Source organism: Dendrobates tinctorius, unplaced genomic scaffold, assembly GCF_039654945.1.
Source record: "Dendrobates tinctorius isolate UK_male_01 unplaced genomic scaffold, ASM3965494v1 ptg000301l, whole genome shotgun sequence".
Taxonomy (NCBI): Eukaryota; Metazoa; Chordata; class Amphibia; order Anura; family Dendrobatidae; genus Dendrobates; species Dendrobates tinctorius.
Window position 1 is genome coordinate 1,586,422 of NW_027361968.1, and position 24,224 is coordinate 1,610,645.

Here is a 24,224-nt window from a genome sequence, read left to right on the forward strand (position 1 = left end):
TCTGTCATGGCCCACACTACTGCGAGGAGCTCGAGTTTAAAGAAGCTGTAATTGTCGGGATTACGCTCGGAGTCATGGAGTGACCGACTGCTGTAAGCAATCACTCTTTCCCGGCCATCTTGGACTTGTGACAACACAGCTCCTAGCCCGTGTAGACTCCCGTTGGTGTGCAGTATGAACGGCTGTGACAAATCCGCATAAGCTAACACTGGGGTGTCTGAGAGTGCGACTTTGAGATCTCGGAAGGCCTCCTCCTGCGGTTCTCGCCACTGAATCTTCCATCCATTTGCTCCGGCAGGGGCCCCCTTCAGTAGGTCCTGCAGAGCTCGGGCTCGACGGGCGAAGTTCTTTACAAAGCAACGGTAATATCTAGCCAACCCCAGAAAGGCTCGTACGTCTTTTACCGTCTCGGGAGTAGGCCACCCTTGGATCGCGGTGACCTTCTCCATGGACGGTCTAACGCCTTAGGCGGAGACGGTATGTCCCAGGTATTCGATCAGTGTACGGAACAGGTGGCATTTCTGGGGTTTGACCTTCAATCTGTACTTCTGCAGCCGCCCGAGCACCTGCCCCAACCGCCACTCAGGGCCATGGACCAGGTCACTGCCACCGCGACACATCCCTTTAAGACACCAGCCCAGTACCGAGTAAGCCCACAGCCCTGGGGATGTTCCAAGAACATTGCTAATCAAGCGATTAATCGGTATGTCGAAAGACCTCTATAACGATGAAAGTCGATGACCTGCAGGATGCGATCTTCGGAAGTGAGCACACAGCAACTATGCTTTCTGCAGTAGCATATTCAGGCCAGGATAGTGGCAGAGAAATTCCTCTACCTCCAGGTTGAGGGCTGAAGCCATGCAAGGCATGTTTGTGAAATTGTCACGGCATATTGATGTCATTATGTTTGCACCATTATCGCACACCGCCTTCCCTACTTCCAGATTTAGTGGAGACAGCCATTGCTCTATCTCAGCCTGGATACCTGTCCACAACTCTTGAGCTGTATGCCTGAGAACTCCAGCGCATATTCATTTGAACACTGCCTGATTGCGAGGAGCCATGAGTGCGCAGGTGAAGGAGATTCTATCTGCATTGTTAGACTGTGTGTCTGTTTAAGGGAGAGGTTGAGGGCACAGGTGGAGGCCCTAGAGGAGGTGGAGGAGGCAGAACCAGTGGAGGAACTGTTAGATACAGAGGTTTGTCCCGCATGCCTTGGGGATTCAAAGACTTACACATCATCCCCTTGACCACCTGCCCCCACAGCAACCAGAGTCTTTGAGTGCCCAATCAGCATTATCTAATGCTCCTACCCATGTTTTGCTCGTCCAGGTGTCAGTGGTGAAATGCAACCTGGCAGACATAGATTTTTTTCAGGGAACGGGTGATGTTGGTGACTTACTGGCGTAGTGCAGGCACAGCTTTCTTTGAGAAGTAATGCCAACTGAGTACCTTGTACTGGGGAACTGCGACAGCCATCAACTTTTGGAAACTGTCTATATCCACCAGGCGGAAAGGCAGCATTTCCATGGCCAACAGATTGGAGATGGTGGAGTCCAAGCTCTCAGCTTTAACATGTGTAGGAGGAAATATTCTTTTACATGACCACAACTGTGGGACCGAGAGCTGGCTGCTGGGTGAAAGAGGGTGGAGTACAGAGAACAGGACAAACTGCTAGACTGTGAGTGAGGTGCAGGCGAAGATGTTACAGTGGATTGAGAAAGATGTGTTGTGCTAAGTGACAAAAGCAGTAGTCATGTCTACTTCCGTAACAGCTGACCGGCTCGCACTCACCCCGACTGATGGGACGGCCGGTGGTTGTCAAGGCCTACTAGTCCTCATTTTATCGCAGTGAGATTCCCACACTAAGGCATGTTGATCACGCATGTGCCAGTTCATGCATGTAGTTGTCAAATTATTGCAATTTTTGCCTCTATTGAACTTTTTTTTGCAAACTTGACAGATAACGTGTGTTGGGTCATCCTTTGCGGTTTCAGAAAACGCCCAAGGCTAGGCAATCCTTGCCGTTCCTGTGAACTGCACACTCGTGATCGGTGCTGGCCACAGCCAGAGTTGAGGCTAAGGATGCAGTGCTTGTTGTGTTTGTGTTACTTTGTGTCTGTGTGGGAAGCCGCAACATAACCTCCTCATCTTCCTCCTCCTCCACCTCCTCTACTAAGCTACTCAGCTGCGTACCTCTGGGTTCATACGAAGTAGGATCTACAACCTCACTGTCATCCTTCTTGTAGATTGTATCCATCTTGTAGATTGTAAGCTTGCGAGCAGGGACCTCACTCCTAATGTCAATGTTTAAATTGTCTTAACTCGTATTGAATTTATTGTCTGTACATGTCGCCGCTTAATAGAAAAGTGCTGCGGAATATGTTGGCACTATATAAATACAAATTATTATTATTATTATTACGGTATCCCTTCTGTTCTCACACTCTTCACCCTGAGAGTCACCTCCCTCCTCTTCCTGCCCTGACACCACAGAACAGTCCATGTGTGCCTTTGGTACCTGAGTCTCATCAAGATCATCTCCACCCTTGGTGGTTAATGTCTGGTAACAAGGTTCTGAACTCTGCTCAGACCCTACTTCGTCCGGCCCCAAATTCAACATGAAAAAATGTTGGGCATCGGAGCAGATGCTTTTCTCCTCTGGATTCTGTGAATCTTTGGAGCAGACCTCTGATGCCCATGGAATACAATGTGTGAACAGCTTTTCAGAATGGCCCATCTGTGGCTCCCCACAGTCAGTTGGGCATTTGGAAATACTTGACATGGGCGAAAACAAGGGTGTCACCTCTGAGGATTATACTGTGTGTGATGTTAAGATGGAGGAAGAGGAGTGTGACGACCCGGCTTACCGCGGTCGCCACAAACGCAACGGACAGTGGACCCTGTGTCGACAATATGTCACAATCCCACCACTGACACGGGTGTATCAGTGGACGGAGGGACGCGACACACTGCCGGCACACGGCTATCACAGGCACAGGGGGGGCTTATCTTAGTTATCCCACCACTGGCACCATGTGACCAAAAACATCCAGCAAGCTAATCTCGCTCTAACAATTTACCGCAGGGGGGTATTTTGGTTGCCCCACCACTGCTATAACCTTCTACGAACTACGGGGATTTATGGATATCCCACTTTCTCAGTTCCACTTTGGAACTTGCAGCTCTCCGGCGCCCCCCTTACCCTCAGGTCAGTCAGGGAACTGCACCTAGGATAATTAGTCGCCGGACGGGCTGCTTGTTGTGGATGGGGTATTAGGCTTCCGCAGTAAGGGAATTATCAATGCTGTGGCCGCAGCCCCTCATTCAGCAATATAAGACCCTTCTGGACTGCCTGCAAGCCGCAATAACCGTGCACAATGTGATGCCACCAGATCCTGCTTTCTCCGCTTAAGTTATAGACTCAAGGGAGGGGTTCGAAGCCAACCCGAACAGTAGCGTAATTATCTAACAAAGGCGTATAGTTCGATTCTTAGAGCATGGAGGCAGAGCTAAATAATTATCATTTATTCCCCGGAAAAGTCGGGCAGTGATTATACAGATAAAAGTTGCTATAAATTTGAGATATTAATTATGTACAGTTACAAGTATAAAACAAAGAATGGATGAAAATAGGAGGTACACTCACGGTTGTTCATGACTTTTTAGGCAAAACCATGCGGCTGAGTGGGGGATGGGCCAAACGTCCCAAGACATCTGCAGGTCTCTCTGGCACCAGGATTTGAGCTGATCTGAGCTCCCTGTATGGGAGGGGTACCTTATAGCCCCAGGTGTGTGACATCACCAAAAGGGGCAGTCTGGGGAAGTCCCACCTCCCTCTCTCCAAGTTATGATTTGGCTACCAAAACTTATGAAGATCATAACTCAATGGGGGAAGCTAGTATGAACTTCCCAGTGGTATCACGTTTCCCAGCGTAATGAGCCCATCAAGAAAACATCAAGAATGACCGAGATAGGGCCCTGCATTTGGGCGCAACCCATATCTCAATTTCTGTAAGCCCGAGGACTTCGCAAAAGCCACCACAGCGAGGCTGGGACTGCTCAGATCACAAAAATATGATTGTTCTGTCTCTGCTATGTATAGTTTTTGCACTGCGGTCTCTTAAAGTTCTACTCTACCGCATGGGCTTTGACAAATGAACATCTTTTACACTTAGCTGTGCAGGGGGGGGAGAAGAATTCTACACTGAGGCTTCAGTTTTCAGCTGCTGGCAGAGCTTCAAGCAGGGGGGCACTGGTCTGTGTGTGTGTGTAAGCTGTGGGCGAAAAGAGGAGGGGGGAGATTCTAGAAAGTTCTAGAAACATCTTTACAGAAAAAACAACATACTTCACAGACATTGTATATCACACCTCCGCCTTTTAGAGGGCGCTATGGAGGCATTACCTCTCAGTAATCGGCCATGCACACCTCAGCGGGTTCACCCTGGCGGGACAACCCATCAGCATTGCCGTGTTCACTGCCCTTTTTGTGTTGTACAGTAAAGTCATACTGTTGAAGGGCAAGGCTCCAGCGGAGCAACCTTCCATTGGTTCCGGACACTGTGTGCAACCAGCTAAGAGGGTTATGGTCGGTTACCACCGTGAAGGCGCACCCGTACAGGTAGGGCTGCAAACGTTGCAGTGCCCACACTGTTGTGAGTTCATTTTCCCCTTCACTGGTGATGTCTGATGAGCTCCCTCTGCTGGTGAAGGGAGGTAGTTAAGTGGATGTGGATGGGAAGAACCTGTCATCTGAACAGGTGGAGTGTGATTGGACATCCGGGGCCTCTGAGTGGAAATAAGGCAGCCGACGCCCACTCTCATTGCTGTTGATCCTCTCAGCTCTGAGCTCTGGCATCCAGTTTCGCTCCTGTCTGCTAAAAGCTAAGTTTTTTGCCCTGCTATTGTTCCATGAGATTTTGTCTGCTTTGTTTGGCGTTTGTGTTCAGCCAGTCCATGCTGGGACTGGCTGAATTCCATTTTTGTCTCTGATCAGTTGATCGCTTTGCTCTGTTTTCAGAATATATCTGAGTGCTGATATAGAGTTTGAAGTCTAGCGACTTCAGGGCCTTTTTTCTTATCAGAAGGTTTGACATTTTCAGTAGGGTTTTTGCGGATTACAGCCAGCATCTTTTCTGTCCTTTCCTATCTAGTTAGTTGGGCCCCATCGTTTGCTCAGTCTGTCTTTCTGTCTGCGTTTGTGTTTTTCATCTGTTTTTCACCGTCAATACATGTTGGGGGCTGTCTATTGCTTTGGGGTCTGCTCTGGGGCAGTTTAGATTTCCCCTTTCTTTCTTTAGGCTTATTTAGCTCTCCGGCTGTGAACGAGGGGTCTAGGACCACTTTAGGAACCCCCCACGGCTACTGCTAGTTGTGATGAATAGGATCAGGGGGTCTGCAATCCGCTAGTTACCAACTTCTCAGGTTTTCTGGACTTAGCTTGTATTTTTGTTTTTTCCTCCTCCGGTGACTCAATCATAACACCACACCATGGCCAGACACTCCTTCTCGATGGTCGAGTATGCCACTTCCCTTGGCAAAAGTTTCCGGCTCAGGTACAACACGGGGTGCTCCTGGTTCCCCGAGTCGACCTGGCTGAGCACAGCACCAAGGCCAAACTCGCTGGTGTCCGTCTGTACCAGAAACGGGCAACTGCTGTTGACTGCTCTCAACACTGGACAGCTACACAGGGCTGCTTTCAAAGCTTGGAAAGCCGCCTCACAGTCATCTGTCCAGTTGACTGTTTGGGGTAGCCTCTGCTTGGTGAGGTCAGTCAAGAGTTTTGCAAGGGCGCTATAGTCCTGTACGAACCGCCTATAGTACCCTGCAGTGCTCAAGAAGGATTTCACCTGTTTCTTGGTCCTGGGGGTGGTCCAGGACATGATTGCGTCCACCTTTCCAGGCTCCAGACTCATGAAACCTCCGCCTACCCGGTGCCCCAGGTAATGGACCTCGCGCATGCCCATCTGGCAGTTTCCCGGCTTGATAGTCAGGCCTGCCTGGTGAAGACGCTTGAGCACCTCCTGGAGGTGCTGAAGGTGTTCCTTCCAGCTGGAGCTGAAGATGGCAATATCATCTAAGTACCCCATCACGTACTCCTCCAGTCCCCGAAGCAGGTGGTTGACCATCCACTGGAAAGTGGCAGGGGCATTTTTCATGCCAAAGGGCATGACTGTGGACTCGTACAGTGCAAAGGGGGTGATAAAGGCGGATTTCTCCTGCGCCTCAGGGCTCAGGGGAATCTGCCAGTATCCCCGACTCAAATCCATGATGGATATGTACCTTGCTTTCGCCAACCGTTCAAACAGATCATCGATGCGCGGCATCGGGTGGGCATCAGAGGTTGTGATGGCGTTGAGCCCCCCCTGTAGTCCACGCAGAACCGGGTGGTTCGGTCCTTTTTAGGCACGAGGACTACAGGTGAAGCCCGCGTGCTTTTTGACGGTCGAATCACCCTCAGCCTTAGCATCTCATCAATCTCTTTGCGCATGACCTGTTGCACCGCCTCAGAGATTCGATAAGGTGTTCGCCGTAGTGGGGCGTGATTCCCGGTGTCCACCTCATGAACCGCTAACTCCGTTCTCCCAGGTCGGATGGTGAACACGGCCCAGAAGGGTTCCAGGGTTTCCACCAACTGCGACCGCTGGGATACGGTTAGCAAACCCCTTATCTCCATGTCCTCAATGGACCCATTGGCCTTGGATTGGGCCAGCCTGTCCAGGAGGGGATCTTCCTCCCCATCCTCAGGCAGGTTGCAGACCGGTAGGACGCAAGCTTCACATTCGTGGTGCGCCTTCAGCATATTGACGTGAAAGGCCTTGCGCCTACCCCGAGCATGGTCAAGCGTGACCACATAGGTAACCGGGTTAAGCTGTTGGTGGACGACGTATGGGCCTTCCCGGGATGCCTGAAGCTTATCCGTTGGTACGGGGACCAGCACCCACACCTTTTGACCCACCTGGTAGGTCCGCTCCCGGGCGTTCTGATCGTACCAGTGCTTCTGGTCAGCCTGAGCCTGCATCATGTTGTCATGCACCAACAGCGTCAAGGTCTGCATCGTGTCACGGAAGCGCATGACATACTCCACGATGGACACTTCTGTGGGGTTTTGCTCATCTTCCCAGGATTCTCTTATCAACCCAAGGGGTCCCCGGACTCACCTGCCATACAGGAGCTCGAAGGGGGAGAACCCGGTCGAGGCCTGCGGAACTTCTCTGTAAGCGAACAGCAGGGGTGGGAGATACCGCTCCCAGTCGCGCCCGTGGGTCTCAACCAGCATGCGGCGCATCTGTTTGAGAGTACCGTTGAATCTTTCACACAAACCATTAGTTTGTGGGTGATACGCACTCGATACCAGGTGCTTCACCAGCATTTTCTCACAGAGAGCCTCCATTAGGCGAGACGTGAATTGGGTCCCTTGATCGGTAAGCATCTCCCTGGGAAATCCTACCCTTGAAAAGATGGTCACCAGTGCGTCAGCCACCTTATTTGCCCTGGTTGAAGACAGAGCTACTGCCTCTGGGTACTGGGTAGCGTAGTCTACCACGGTGAAAATGTATCACTTTCCGGAGCTTCTGGGGACAGACAGCGGTCCTACAATGTCCACCGCGATTCTCTGGAAAGGCTCCTCTATCACCGGCAAAGGAATAAGGGGAGCCTTAAGAGCAGGTCCCGCCTTACCCACTTTTTGACAGGTGGCACAGGAGCGGCAGTAGGTCATGACATCTGTCCCCATCTTGGGCCAATAGAAGTGTTGAGACAGCCGTGCCTTTGTTTTGCTGATCCCCAAGTGTCCAGCGAGTGGATTCTCATGGGCAATCCGCAACAACTCAGTTCTGAACCGTAGGGGAACGACTAGCTGTCTTTCCCTCAACCACTCCTTATGGGAGTCTCCGGGTGCTGTCTCCCGGTACAACCTTCCTCGATCCCAGAACACCCTCTCCTTATCAGACTCGGAGGTGGGCGTCTCGGCGAGATCTCTCAATTTCTCCAGGCTTGCATCTGAGCGCAGAGCAGCCTGGAACTCCTCGCTGGAGGCTGCCAGAAGTGACGTCAGGGTACCTTCCTTACTGGGACCCTCTGGAACTGGCTCTGGGTTCACCTCTGGTTCAGTCTCTCCTGTAGCAGAAGAGGGTCCAGAAGACAGGGCGCTACCTGCGATCTGGGCACTCTGACTGCGTGTGACAGCTGCTATGTATGCTGTCTCCCTGGGGATTTCTACAGACCCACCAGCCGGTGCTGCCCTGGGCTCTACCTCCCCATCCACCCCCAACACTTCAGGAGCAGTGCTACCTATGGGCCAGTTACCTTCCTCGGTGGCACTGGTCGGTTGCATGGCACTACCTTCCTCACAGTCCCCATGCACCTTCCCATTTCCTTGAACACTGTTGCTTGCTCCTGCCAGGGGTTCCTCAGTCGTCTCACTCCGCAGAGTGACGGGGCTGAGCACTTCGGTACCTGTGGACACATCTACCGTTTCAAAGAAATGGTTAGCAGGTTCAGTCGGCACAGATACATCATCATCATTACCAACATTCCTAGGAGAAGAATGGTTATCAGATTGCTTTGGTACAGTTACATCACCATCAGCATCACTCCTGGAGAAAGAATGGTTGTTAGTTGCATCATTACTCATCAAGGCATTAGCAGGTAACACATTCAGTTTGCCAACATCATCATCATCAGCAGCGTCAGGGTTAACGTTACCCTAATTATCAGATTGGGGAAGGGTGTCAGGGACATAGTATGCAACCATCCTCCCCAAGTCAGTCCCCAATAAAACATCAGTGGGCAGGTTTTCAGACACTCCCACTTCCCTCACCCCGCTCCCAGCACCCCAATCAAGAAATACCTGGGCCTCTGGCAAGGGACAAAGGGTACTCCCGATCCCAGTGACAGTCAGGGTTTTCCCCTCAACAAGCTCTTCAGGGGTCGCCAGTCTAGGACGGATGAGGGTTCGTTCAGCCCCGGTGTCCTTGAGGCCTGTAGCAAGACGGGCCCCCACCTGATCAGGTTGAATGTTGTCATCAATCCTCCCAACCACACCTCCCACCAAAAGAACAGAGGCGTTGGGCCCAGGGGCCTTGGCTGGGGGGGTTCTTCGGCCTATCCGGACAGGTGTAAAAGAGGTGACCAGGCCGCTGGCAGTGGTGACTCAGGCGACAGTCAGTAGTAGGCCTGGTGTTGGCAACAGGGACAGGGCCTCCGGAGGGACAGCTAGCTGGGGCATTGGGGTTGGGTGCAGGCTTACCCCCTCTCCAGCTGGTGGTGACTGGCCTCCGCGTCTCTGGCCTCAGGTTGGCCTCGTAGATGTCGGTGATCTGCGCCGCTTTGTCCGCGTTCGTTGGATCGCGGTCCAGGATGAACTGTCGGACCTCAGCTGGGCAGAGATGCAGGAACTGGTCTTTGATCATCAGGTCCCGTAGCTGCTCAAAGAATTCAACGGACATTCCATGGATCCACTGGTCAAAGTGGGTCCTGAGTCCTTGCACCACATCACTATAGCTATCGTGTGGACCATGTTGGAGGTGCCGGATCTTCTTTCGGTATACCTCAGGTGTCAGCCGGTATTTGGCGATCAGAGCCTGCTTTATGGCCTCGTAGTCATCATCGGTTTCTGGTGGAAGAGAAGCAAACGCCTCCAGAGCTTGGCCTTTTAGCCCTGGGGTCAAGTACCTGGCCCATAGGACCTTAGGTAGCTGGTACTGTCTGCAGGCTTTCTCAAAGGCTCACAGAAACGTGTCGAAGTCCCAGTCCTTTCCCATCACGGGAAAATGCTCTGGCCGGGGTTTAGGAGTCTGGACGCTGCTGGGCTCACTGCTTCGGGCTGTGGGGGCATTCCTCCCTTGTCGGAGCACCTCCAGTTCATGGGCCCTCTGTGCCTGGCGCTCGGCTCTTTCAGCCTCTGCTCGGCGCTCAGCTCTCTCCGCCTCCCGCTCGGCTCTCTCCGCCTCCCGCTCGGCTCGCTGGTCCGCTCTCTCCCGAGCTTGCTGGATCAGCGTCATGCGTCCATCACAGTTATCGGCTGGGAGGGCGTCCAAGGCCGCTTGCAGGTAGGGGTTCAGCATGCTCTGGTTGGATGTGGGGCCAGCGCTCAGGAGTGGAGCCTCTGCTGCAGCCCCATAGTCACTTGGGCCAACTTCTGCGTCCGCTGGACTCTGGGTGTTGTCCAGCTGCACCAGAGCCACGATCAATTGATCTCTGGTTTTGCTTGTGGCGTCAATGCCTCGGTACATGCATAACCCTGCAAGAATTTCCTTTTTCTGCTGCTTATACCACTTCGTTCTCCTCGCCAAGGTTGCCAAATAAAAGATAGGAAAGAAAAATGAAGAAACGGGAGGGAATACTTGTACGTACACAAAAATGTCTCAGGACTAATAACCACTGAGTCTGTTCTCCAAAACCTATGATGCAGGATTCCCGCAGGACCGTGCAGGTTTTTAGTGAGAGGAATGATTGCTCAAACCAAATCACTAATGCTCTAGGATTATCCCACCGCTCTGCCACCAATATGTGATGACCCGGCGTGCCGCTGTCGCCAAAACGTGATGGACAGCGGACCCTGTATCACCAATATGTCACAATCCCACCACTGACACAGGCGTATCAGCGGACGGAGGGATGCGACACACTGCCGGCACACGGCTATCACAGGCACAATGAGGGCTTATCTTAGTTATCCCACCACTGGTACCATGTGACAAAAATATACAGCAAGCTAATCTCGCTCTAACAGTTTACCGCAGGGGGGTATTTTGGATTCCCCACCACTGCTAACAACCTTCTACGAACTGTGGGGATTTATGTATATCCCACTTTCTCAGTTCCACTTTGGAACTCGCAACTCTCCGGCGCCCCCCCTTACCCTCAGGTCAGTCAGGGAACTGCACCTGGGATAATTAGTCACCGGACGGGCTGCTTGATGTGAATGGGAATTAGGCTACTGCAGTAAGGGAATTATCAATGCTGTGGCCGCAGCCCCCTTATTCAGCAATATAAGACCCTTCTGGACTGCCCGCTAGCCTGACCCACTGTACACCTCACGTTGCCACCATCCGCTGGTTTTCTTAATTTAGACAGTTAATTAAGAGGGTCCGCGGAAAACCCCTGTAATTAGTAGCGATTATCTAAATAAGGCGTATAGTTCGTTTCTTAAAGCATGGAGACAGAGCTAATAGCTTTTCATTTATTCCCCAAAATGGGGCAGTGGTTATACAGATAAAAGATGCTATAAAATGAGACATTAAATATGTACAGTTACAAGTATATGAAAAGAAAACATGGATGAAAGACAGAAAGTACACTCACGGTTGTTCATGACTCTTTAGGCAAAACCATTTGGCTGAGTGGGGGATGGGACGCTTAACCAAACGTCGCCACTCATCGTCACGTCTCTCTGGCACCAGGATTTGAGCTGTTCTGCCTCCAAAATGGTAAGGAACACCTTATAGATTAGGGTCTGTTACCTCACGAAATGGGCGGTCTGGGAGGGTCCCACCTCCCTCTCTCCAAGTTATGAATTGGCCACAAAACTGATGATACCCATAACTTAATGTGGGAAGCTCGTATGAACTCACCGGTGGTATCATGTTTCCCAGCGTATTGAGTCCATCAAGAAAACATCAAGAATGCACGAGATAGGACCCTCCATTTGGGCGCAACCCATAGCTCAGTTTCTGGAAGTCCGAGGACTTCGCAAAAGCCACCACAGCGAAGCCGGGTCCACTCAGATTACAAAAATATGATTGTTATTTCTTTGCTGTGTATGTTTTTTGCAATGCAGCTTGTTTTAATACTTCCCATATACTGGCATACAGCCTGTGTTTTCAGAACAAAGAGACCTTTTCCCCCTGCTGTGCTTCGAGAGGAAGTTGATGGTTTCAGGTTACCAGCAGCACAGGTATGATAAGACTGAAGGGGGGTTTGCGGGGACTGCTACAAACACTGGCAGTCTACATTGTCATCCAAAGAGTAGCACTGGGAGATTTCTAGAAGGTTCTAGAAACATATCTTACAGAAAAAAACAACATCATACTTTACAGACATTGTATATCACAAATAACCTCCCAGAGCTGTTGCTTAGATGTGAACTGCCTCCCGCCATCATAGACACTCCTTTTGATGATACTCCAGAGGTTCTCAATGGGGTTGAGGTCAGGGGAAGATGGTGGCCACACCATAAGTTTGTCCTCTTTTATGCCCATAGGAGCCAGAGATGCAGATGTGTTTTTTGCAGCACGAGACGGTGCATTATCAGGCATGAAAATGATCTTGCTGCGGAAAGCACGGTTCTTCCTCTTGAACCATGGCAGGAAGTGCTGTTTTAGAAACTCCACATAGATTATGGAGTTCATCTTTACCCCTTCAGGGATCCTAAAGGGGCCGACAATCTCTCTCCCCATGATTCCAGCCCAAAACATTACTCCACCTCCTCCTTATTGGTGCCTTAGCCGTGTTTTCATGGGGTGTCCATCAACCAGCCATCCTCCACTCCATCCATCTGGACCATCGAGCGTTGCACGGCACTCATCAGTCTTCATGTCTCGTTTGGCCACTGGAGCCGTTTCTGCTTGTGTGCAGTGGATAGAGGTGGTGGACAGGACGGCTTACGCACAGCTGCAAACCTCTGAAGGACCCTGCATCTTGTTGTTCGGGGGACGTTGGAGGCACCAGCAGCTTCAAAAACTTGTCTGCTGCTATGACAAGGCATTTCTGCAGCTGCTCTTTTAACCTGACGTAATTGCCTGTTGGAAAGAGTCCTCAATGTTTCCTTATCAGCCGCACACGTGTGTGCTGGGAATCAGCGACATACTTCTTGATTGTGCGATGATCACGATGAAGTGTCTTGGCAATGTTGATTGTAGTCATGCCTTGACCTAAATACTCCACAATTTGTTGCTTCTCAGCAGCCGACACATCCTTTTTCTTTTCCATTTTGGCAAAAAATGTCGGCTGCTTAATAATGTGGAACAGCCTTCTTCAGTAGTCTTGCCTTTATTTGGACACACCGGCCAAACTAAGCTGCACAGGTATCTGCCACTGCTTTCAGTGATATAAAGAGCCCTGACACACATCACCAGCAATGAGTTTACATGACAAACAAAAAAATTTTAGCCTTATCACTCAAACTCTTTTTGCATAATAATTTGGAACACAGTGTAAGAAGAATGCCGGGCTTTATTTGGGTCATCGCTTCAATATTTCACCTGTCTATGAATTATATAAATATATATTGACAGATATACTGTATATAAAGAAGTAAATTGTAGACATTTTCGAATCCAAATGTTTTGCCTGTCACTTTGTGCCACATATTTATTGAGGGTTAAAGAACAGTTACATGGTTAAATAAAGTCATGCTCAGCCTGTCTCTCTCCTGTTCGGCCATCGCCGCCTCTTTGGACATTTACACTCTGCACCATTATGGAATATATCTTTATAGTTATGCTGTCACAATGTGCGCCACCAGAAGAACTGACTAGAAACTGGACGAAAGAAACACATCATGTAACATCACAACCAGAAGCCACAGCATAAAGAAAAGATGTCAAGAGATGACAGCGTGCACTGAATGATTAACAAAAAAACAGGTTGGAAGGAGCAGAGGACAACAGCGTAAAATGCAAAAATGGCTGAGCGTGTTTTAAGATTCTGTGGAACTTTGCTCTTTTGGTGCTTTTTCATCATTTATTGAGAGCCTGGGAAAAAAATGAATGTGAAATCACAATTGCATGTTTTATCTGTGCACTAAAATAAAAAAAAACATTAAAAAAAAGAGAATTCATTAAAAAGCAAAGGGAAAGCAAGAAACACAGCAAGTTATTTTTGCATAATTTGGTGCAGAATCTTTTTAGGGAAAACCACAGACAGTAGTCTGTAACCAAAGAGATGTATAATTCTGCATAAGAGCTGGAAACACAAAACAATAGAATATGATATAGTAGGCTGGATAAAATCAAACATGGGGTTTATTGTAAAGTGCATTTATTTTCTGACGCTTTCGGCTGATTATTCATCTCTCTGCGCCTCATTTCCTCACTATGCTTTTTCTGCATTTCTTCTTCCTTCTTTCTTAATTCTCTTTCATACACAAATTGAAGTACAAATTGTTTCCTTTTTTCTCTTTCATCCTCTGGGGAAGAAAATCTTTCCAATCGGAATTCAATGTCTTTAATTACTTCAATGAAGAGCTTCAGAACATCTTCATGTTTTCCTCTTGTCTTTATGTGATCTTCAGGGGTGAAGTTCTCAAGAGGGAAGATCCTCTCTACATCCATGTCCTCAAACTTGGCCCGGACGTCTCTCAGATTAGGGTTGGTCTTATGGGTGAGAACGACTAAAGGGAAAATTCCTGCAAAAGAAGAAATGTTCTGCTGAGTATGTACGAGGAGCGCTACGCCCTGCAGAAATCATGGTGGAGGAAAAATGACAAATATAGAGAAGAAAATTGTAATGAGTTTATAAAACGTTACATTGTAACCTTCTATCAGTGATCATTTCAAGGATTCATTATGAAAACCACAGGGAAGAAGAAACAAGATGATAAAGTGTGGAGGATATCGAAGTATAACTTTAGAGGAAATTTTGATAAAGTAGTAAAGAAGGAAAATCATAAGATCCTGACATTAGACCTGGCCTACAGCCTTGCATAATTCTGGATAAACTGTTTTGTGGGAAAATCAGAATCATTGGATAAGAGAATTAAGCAGAATAAGAAAAAAATCCCATAAACACCTGGCAGTCCAGCTCTACGGTTACCTGTTAGGTTTCTGGCAGTGGTCAGGAGCGCCTTTATTTCGAGTGCTTCATCAGATGAGAGTCCTTTTTTTTACGCTGGAAATGTGACATTTTTATAAGGTATTATTACTAATAAAAAGTCGTACAGAGGCTTTGCCTACACTATTAATGGCATTAACTTAAAGGATTTCAGAGGGAAATAGACACAGGAAAAAAAGAACTAATAAAAATTGAATTAACACGTTAACGACAAGAGGTATTTTTGGTTTTCCTTTTTCATTTTTTGCTCCCCTTCTTCCCAGAGGCCATGTGAGGGCGTATTTTTTGCGGGACGAGTTGTACTTTTGAACGACACCATTGGTATTAACATTGTTCTGTCTCTGACATTTAATTCATAATCCCTGATTATCTGCTTGTTAATGTTTACAGTGTTTTCTGGCTCCATCTAGTGACCAGAGTCATAACCGCAGTGTTATTGTGTGTTATACTTTCACTTTGATATTTCCCTCCGTTTGCAGTGCATTCTGGTAAGGTTGCAATGCACCCTGGTAGCCCTTTGCAAAGGATTATGGTTAGTTCAGCCCCCATTTTCCCTCCAGTCCACCATTTTCCTTCTGCCTGCATTCAGGAAGCATCTCATTTCTCCTCTCCCCTTGTGACAGCATCTCTGGTATGTATTTATGTTTCCTGTATCCAATTCCTGTATTGATTGTATGCCTATATGCTTTTGTTTGTAGTTTCACCGCACGAATATACCATCGCGTTCAATAAAGCACAGATTCAACCTACAGTCTCCTTATTGGACCTCGGTATAGCGGTTTAGCTGCCTGTATAAGCTACATGAATTCTGCTTCATTTAGTGAGGACTAGGGATGAGCGAAACGGGTCGAAAAATTTCAAAAGTCGCCGACTTTTGGCAAAGTCGGGTTTCATGAAACGAAACCCGACCCTAGGATGAGGTCGGCCACGAGGTCGGCGACTTACGCGCCAAAGTCGCGTTTCAAAAGTTTGTTTTGCGCTCTTCTTCAGCCAATCAGGATCCACGGACACTGTGGGCAACGTGATGACATAGGCACGAGTCGCCACCATCTTTCAGAAGGGCATGCAAGTGGTTGGCTTTGGTGGGCGTCACAGGGGGTATAAAAGGGCGTGCACGCAGACCGCCATGCTACTCATGCTGATCTCAGAATAGGGAGAGGTTGCTGCTGATTCTGTAGGGAGAGCGTTAGGTAGGGAAGAAGACAAAAAAACAGCTTCTGCTGCTAGCGATTTGGCCTGCACAACACACCAGTCACTGTGTGTGCAGTGCAAGGGGAGGCTATATTGAGGTGTATCAGTGGTGTTGGTTTTTGGGCTGCCTTTTAAGGCTTCCTGACAGGCTGGCATTGCTGTTTACCCACTGCTCTGCAAACTGCTTTTTTAAAAGCAATCCAATCTCCCTTATCCTCTAGTCACTTTTGTCACAGCTGTGCCATCGAGCCTGTGACATAGCGCTCAGATATCAGTGGGCCTCACACAATCCAAAAGTGTCCAGTGTCCACAAGTGTCTGCAGAAATTCAAAATCTCCCTTATCCTCTAGTCACTTTGGTCACAGCTGTGCCATCGAGCCTGTGACATAGCGTTCAGATATTCAGTGGGCCTCACACAATCCAAAAGTGTCCAGTGTCCACAAGTGTCTGCAGAAATTCAAAATCTCCCTTATCCTCTCGTCACTTTTGTCACATTTGTGCCATCGAGCCTGTGACATAGCGCTCAGATATCAGTGGGCCTCACACAATCCAAAAGTGTCCAGTGTCCACAAGTGTCTGCAGAAATTCAAAATCTCCCTTATCCTCTTGTCACTTTTGTCACAGCTGTGCCATCGAGCCTGTCACATAGCGCTCAGATATCAGTGGGCCTCACACAATCCAAAAGTGTCCAGTGTCCACAAGTGTCTGCAGAAATTCAAAATCTCACTTATCCTCTAGTCACTTTGGTCACAGCTGTGCCATCGAGCCTGTCACATAGCGCTCAGATATTCATTGGGCCTCACACCATCCAAAATTGTCCAGTGTCCACAAGTGTCTGCTGAAATTCAAAATCTCACTTATCCTCTAGTCACTTTGGTCACAGCTGTGCCATCGAGCCTGTCACATAGCGCTCAGATATTCATTGGGCCTCACACAATCCAAAAGTGTCCAGTGTCCACAAGTGTCTGCTGAAATTCAAAATCTCACTTATCCTCTAGTCACTTTGGTCACAGCTGTGCCATCGAGCCTGTCACATAGCGCTCAGATATTCATTGGGCCTCACACAATCCAAAAGTGTCCAGTGTCCACAAGTGTCTGCTGAAATTCAAAATCTCACTTATCCTCTAGTCACTTTGGTCACAGCTATGCCATCGAGCCTGTCACATAGCGCTCAGATATTCATTGGGCCTCACACAATCCAAAAGTGTCCAGTGTCCACAAGTGTCTGCTGAAATTCAAAATCTCACTTATCCTCTAGTCACTTTGGTCACAGCTGTGCCATCGAGCCTGTCACATAGCGCTCAGATATTCATTGGGCCTCACACAATCCAAAAGTGTCCAGTGTCCACAAGTGTCTGCTGAAATTCAAAATCTCACTTATCCTTTAGTCACTTTGGTCACAGCTGTGCCATCGAGCCTGTCACATAGCGCTCAGATATTCATTGGGCCTCACACAATCCAAAAGTGTCCAGTGTCCACAAGTGTCTGCTGAAATTCAAAATCTCACTTATCCTCTAGTCACTTTGGTCACAGCTGTGCCATCGAGCCTGTCACATAGCGCTCAGATATTCAGTGGGCCTCACACAATCCAAAAGTGTCCAGTGTCCACAAGTGTCTGCTGAAATTCAAAATCTCACTTATCCTCTAGTCACTTTGGTCACAGCTGTGCCATCGAGCCTGTCACATAGCGCTCAGATATTCACTGGGCCTCACACAATCCAAAAGTGTCCGGTGTCCACAAGTGTCTGCTGAAATTCAAAATCTCACTTATCCTCTAGTCACTTTGGTCACAGCTGTGCCATCGAGCGTGTCACATAGCGCTCAGATATTCATTGGGCCTCACACAATCCAAAAGTGTCCAGTGTCCACAAGTGTCTGCTGAAATTCAAAATCTCACTTATCCTCTAGTCACTTTGGTCACAGCTGTGCCATCGAGCCTGTCACATAGCGCTCAGATATTCATTGGGCCTCACACAATCCAAAAGTGTCCACAAGTGTCTGCTGAAATTCAAAATATGAGCGCTATGTGACAGGCTCGATGGCACAGCTGTGACCAAAGTGACTAGAGGATAAGCCTCTAGTCACTTTGGTCACAGCTGTGCCATCGAGCCTGTCACATAGCGCTCAGATATTCATTGGGCCTCACACAATCCAAAAGTGTCCAGTGTCCACAAGTGTCTGCAGAAATTCAAAATCTCCCTTATCCTCTCGTCAATTTGGTCACAGCTGTGCCATCGAGCCTGTGACATAGCGCTCAGATATCAGTGGGCCCCACACAATCCAAAAGTGTCCAGTGTCCACAAGTGTCTGCAGAAATTCAAAATCTCCCTTATCCTCTAGTCACTTTTGTCACAGCTGTGCCATCGAGCCTGTGACATAGCGCTCAGATATTCAGTGGGCCTCACACAATCCAAAAGTGTCCAGTGTCCACAAGTGTCTGCAGAAATTCAAAATCTCCCTTATCCTCTAGTCACTTTTGTCACAGCTGTGCCATCGAGCCTGTGACATAGCGCTCAGATATCAGTGGGCCTCACACAATCCAAAAGTGTCCAGTGTCCACAAGTGTCTGCAGAAATTCAAAATCTCCCTTATCCTCTCGTCACTTTTGTCACAGCTGTGCCATCGAGCCTGTGACATAGCGCTCAGATATCAGTGGGCCTCACACAATCCAAAAGTGTCCAGTGTCCACAAGTGTCTGCTGAAATTCAAAATCTCACTTATCCTCTAGTCACTTTGGTCACAGCTGTGCCATCGAGCCTGTCACATAGCGCTCAGATATTCACTGGGCCTCACACAATCCAAAAGTGTCCAGTGTCCACAAGTGTCTGCTGAAATTCAAAATCTCACTTATCCTCTAGTCACTTTGGTCACAGCTATGCCATCGAGCCTGTCACATAGCGCTCAGATATTCATTGGGCCTCACACAATCCAAAAGTGTCTAGTGTCCACAAGTGTCTGCTGAAATTCAAAATCTCACTTATCCTCTAGTCACTTTGGTCACAGCTGTGCCATCGAGCCTGTCACATAGCGCTCAGATATTCATTGGGCCTCACACAATCCAAAAGTGTCCAGTGTCCACAAGTGTCTGCTGAAATTCAAAATCTCACTTATCCTCTAGTCACTTTGGTCACAGCTGTGCCATCGAGCCTGTCACATAGCGCTCAGATATTCATTGGGCCTCACACAATCCAAAAGTGTCCAGTGTCCACAAGTGTCTGCTGAAATTCAAAATCTCACTTATCCTCTAGTCACTTTGGTCACAGCTGTGCCATCGAGCCTGTCACATAGCACTCAGATATTCATTGGGCCTCACACAATCCAAAAGTGTCCAGTGTCCACAAGTGTCTGCTGAAATTCAAAATCTCACTTATCCTCTAGTCACTTTGGTCACAGCTGTGCCATCGAGCCTGTCACATAGCGCTCAGATATTCATTGGGCCTCACACAATCCAAAAGTGTCCAGTGTCCACAAGTGTCTGCTGAAATTCAAAATCTCACTTATCCTCTAGTCACTTTGGTCACAGCTGTGCCATCGAGCCTGTCACATAGCACTCAGATATTCATTGGGCCTCACACAATCCAAAAGTGTCCAGTGTCCACAAGTGTCTGCTGAAATTCAAAATCTCACTTATCCTCTAGTCACTTTGGTCACAGCTGTGCCATCGAGCCTGTCACATAGCGCTCAGATATTCATTGGGCCTCACACAATCCAAAAGTGTCCAGTGTCCACAAGTGTCTGCTGAAATTCAAAATCTCACTTATCCTCTAGTCACTTTGGTCACAGCTGTGCCATCGAGCCTGTCACATAGCGCTCAGATATTCATTGGGCCTCACACAATCCAAAAGTGTCCAGTGTCCACAAGTGTCTGCTGAAATTCAAAATCTCACTTATCCTCTAGTCACTTTAGTCACAGCTGTGCCATCGAGCCTGTCACATAGCGCTCAGATATTCATTGGGCCTCACACAATCCAAAAGTGTCCAGTGTCCACAAGTGTCTGCTGAAATTCAAAATCTCACTTATCCTCTAGTCACTTTGGTCACAGCTGTGCCATCGAGCCTGTCACATAGCGCTCAGATATTCATTGGGCCTCACACAATCCAAAAGTGTCCAGTGTCCACAAGTGTCTGCTGAAATTCAAAATCTCACTTATCCTCTAGTCACTTTGGTCACAGCTGTGCCATCGAGCCTGTCACATAGCGCTCAGATATTCATTGGGCCTCACACAATCCAAAAGTGTCCACAAGTGTCTGCTGAAATTCAAAATCTCACTTATCCTCTAGTCACTTTGGTCACAGCTGTGCCATCGAGCCTGTCACATAGCGCTCAGATATTCATTGGGCCTCACACAATCCAAAAGTGTCCAGTGTCCACAAGTGTCTGCTGAAATTCAAAATCTCACTTATCCAATAGTCACTTTGGTCACAGCTGTGCCATCGAGCCTGTCACATAGCGCTCAGATATTCATTGGGCCTCACACAATCCAAAAGTGTCCAGTGTCCAAAAGAGTCTGCTGAAATTCAAAATCTCACTTACCCTCTAGTCACTTTGGTCACAGCTGTGCCATCGAGCCTGTCACATAGCGCTCAGATATTCATTGGGCCTCACACAATCCAAAAGTGTCCAGTGTCCACAAGTGTCTGCTGAAATTCAAAATCTCACTTATCCTCTAGTCACTTTGGTCACAGCTGTGCCATCGAGCCTGTCACATAGCGCTCAGATATTCATTGGGCCTCACACAATCCAAAAGTGTCCAGTGTCCACAAGTGTCTGCTGAAATTCAAAATCTCACTTATCCTCTAGTCACTTTGGTCACAGCTGTGCCATCGAGCCTGTCACATAGCGCTCAGATATTCATTGGGCCTCACACAATCCAAAAGTGTCCAGTGTCCACAAGTGTCTGCTGAAATTCAAAATCTCACTTATCCTGTAGTCACTTTGGTCACAGCTGTGCCATCGAGCCTGTCACATAGCGCTCAGATATTCATTGGGCCTCACACAATCCAAAAGTGTCCACAAGTGTCTGCTGAAATTCAAAATCTCACTTATCCTCTAGTCACTTTGGTCACAGCTGTGCCATCGAGCCTGTCACATAGCGCTCAGATATTCATTGGGCCTCACACAATCCAAAAGTGTCCAGTGTCCACAAGTGTCTGCTGAAATTCAAAATCTCACTTATCCTCTAGTCACTTTGGTCACAGCTGTGCCATCGAGCCTGTCACATAGCGCTCAGATATTCATTGGGCCTCACACAATCCAAAAGTGTCCAGTGTCCACAAGTGTCTGCTGAAATTCAAAATCTCACTTATCCTCTAGTCACTTTGGTCACAGCTGTGCCATCGAGCCTGTCACATAGCGCTCAGATATTCATTGGGCCTCACACAATCTAAAAGTGTCCAGTGTCCACAAGTGTCTGCTGAAATTCAAAATCTCACTTATCCTCTAGTCACTTTGGTCACAGCTGTGCCATCGAGCCTGTCACATAGCGCTCAGATATTCATTGGGCCTCACACAATCCAAAAGTGTCCAGTGTCCACAAGTGTCTGCTGAAATTCAAAATCTCACTTATCCTCTAGTCACTTTGGTCACAGCTGTGCCATCGAGCCTGTCACATAGCGCTCAGATATTCATTGGGCCTCACACAATCCAAAAGTGTCCACAAGTGTCTGCTGAAATTCAAAATCTCACTTATCCTCTAGTCACTTTGGTCACAGCTGTGCCATCGAGCCTGTCACATAGCGCTCAGATATTCATTGGGCCTCACACAATCCAAAAGTGTCCAGTGTCCAAAAGAGTCTGCTGAAATTCAAAATCTCACTTATCCTCTAGTCACTTTGGTCACAGCTGTGCCATCGAGCCTGTCACATAGCGCTCAGATATTCATTGGGCCTCACACAATCCAAAAGTGTCCAGTGTCCACAAGTGTCTGCTGAAATTCAAAATCTCACTTATCCTCTAGTCACTTTGGTCACAGCTGTGCCATCGAGCCTGTCACATAGCGCTCAGATATTCATTGGGCCTCACACAATCCAAAAGTGTCCAGTGTCCACAAGTGTCTGCTGAAATTCAAAATCTCACTTATCCTGTAGTCACTTTGGTCACAGCTGTGCCATCGAGCCTGTCACATAGCGCTCAGATATTCATTGGGCCTCACACAATCCAAAAGTGTCCACAAGTGTCTGCTGAAATTCAAAATCTCACTTATCCTCTAGTCACTTTGGTCACAGCTGTGCCATCGAGCCTGTCACATAGCGCTCAGATATTCATTGGGCCTCACACAATCTAAAAGTGTCCAGTGTCCACAAGTGTCTGCTGAAATTCAAAATCTCACTTATCCTCTAGTCACTTTGGTCACAGCTGTGCCATCGAGCCTGTCACATAGCGCTCAGATATTCATTGGGCCTCACACAATCCAAAAGTGTCCAGTGTCCACAAGTGTCTGCTGAAATTCAAAATCTCACTTATCCTCTAGTCACTTTGGTCACAGCTGTGCCATCGAGCCTGTCACATAGCACTCAGATATTCATTGGGCCTCACACAATCCAAAAGTGTCCAGTGTCCACAAGTGTCTGCTGAAATTCAAAATCTCACTTATCCTCTAGTCACTTTGGTCGCAGCTGTGCCATCGAGCCTGTCACATAGCGCTCAGATATTCATTGGGCCTCACACAATCCAAAAGTGTCCAGTGTCCACAAGTGTCTGCTGAAATTCAAAATCTCACTTATCCTCTAGTCACTTTGGTCACAGCTGTGCCATCGAGCCTGTCACATAGCGCTCACATATTCATTGGGCCTCACACAATCCAAAAGTGTCCAGTGTCCACAAGTGTCTGCTGAAATTCAAAATCTCACTTATCCTCTAGTCACTTTAGTCACAGCTGTGCCATCGAGCCTGTCACATAGCGCTCAGATATTCATTGGGCCTCACACAATCCAGAAGTGTCCAGTGTCCACAAGTGTCTGCTGAAATTCAAAATCTCACTTATCCTCTAGTCACTTTGGTCACAGCTGTGCCATCGAGCCTGTCACATAGCGCTCAGATATTCATTGGGCCTCACACAATCCAAAAGTGTCCAGTGTCCACAAGTGTCTGCTGAAATTCAAAATCTCACTTATCCTCTAGTCACTTTGGTCACAGCTGTGCCATCGAGCCTGTCACATAGCGCTCAGATATTCATTGGGCCTCACACAATCCAAAAGTGTCCACAAGTGTCTGCTGAAATTCAAAATCTCACTTATCCTCTAGTCACTTTGGTCACAGCTGTGCCATCGAGCATGTCACATAGCGCTCAGATATTCATTGGGCCTCACACAATCCAAAAGTGTCCAGTGTCCACAAGTGTCTGCTGAAATTCAAAATCTCACTTATCCTCTAGTCACTTTGGTCACAGCTGTGCCATCGAGCCTGTCACATAGCGCTCAGATATTCATTGGGCCTCACACAATCCAAAAGTGTCCAGTGTCCAAAAGAGTCTGCTGAAATTCAAAATCTCACTTATCCTCTAGTCACTTTGGTCACAGCTGTGCCATCGAGCCTGTCACATAGCGCTCAGATATTCATTGGGCCTCACACAATCCAAAAGTGTCCAGTGTCCACAAGTGTCTGCTGAAATTCAAAATCTCACTTATCCTCTAGTCACTTTGGTCACAGCTGTGCCATCGAGCCTGTCACATATCGCTCAGATATTCATTGGGCCTCACACAATCCAAAAGTGTCCAGTGTCCACAAGTGTCTGCTGAAATTCAAAATCTCACTTATCCTGTAGTCACTTTGGTCACAGCTGTGCCATCGAGCCTGTCACATAGCGCTCAGATATTCATTGGGCCTCACACAATCCAAAAGTGTCCACAAGTGTCTGCTGAAATTCAAAATCTCACTTATCCTCTAGTCACTTTGGTCACAGCTGTGCCATCGAGCCTGTCACATAGCGCTCAGATATTCATTGGGCCTCACACAATCCAAAAGTGTCCAGTGTCCACAAGTGTCTGCTGAAATTCAAAATCTCACTTATCCTCTAGTCACTTTGGTCACAGCTGTGCCATCGAGCCTGTCACATAGCGCTCAGATATTCATTGGGCCTCACACAATCCAAAAGTGTCCAGTGTCCACAAGTGTCTGCTGAAATTCAAAATCTCACTTATCCTCTAGTCACTTTGGTCACAGCTGTACCATCGAGCCTGTCACATAGCGCTCAGATATTCATTGGGCCTCACACAATCTAAAAGTGTCCAGTGTCCACAAGTGTCTGCTGAAATTCAAA

The 24,224-nt window shown here is 48.0% G+C and overlaps 1 protein-coding gene across 2 annotated transcripts in view; it reads right to left on the reverse strand.

Moving 5' to 3' along the window:
* Nucleotides 1-13,158: 13,158 nt before the first annotated feature.
* Nucleotides 13,159-24,224, reverse strand: part of LOC141073446 (uncharacterized) — a 64,541-nt gene continuing 53,475 nt past the window's right edge. The window contains exons 3-4 of one of the 2 annotated variants that reach the window (XR_012226962.1): nt 14,758-14,832; nt 13,159-14,350 (exon numbers count right to left, since the gene is read on the reverse strand). Coding sequence is in view for 1 of the 2 variants with exons in the window: in XM_073560670.1 (XP_073416771.1) it covers nt 13,968-14,350 (383 nt within the window). In the remaining variant the exon portion in view is untranslated. The remainder of the gene's footprint in view (nt 14,351-14,757; nt 14,833-24,224) is intronic. The other variant, XM_073560670.1, reaches the window with a different exon arrangement.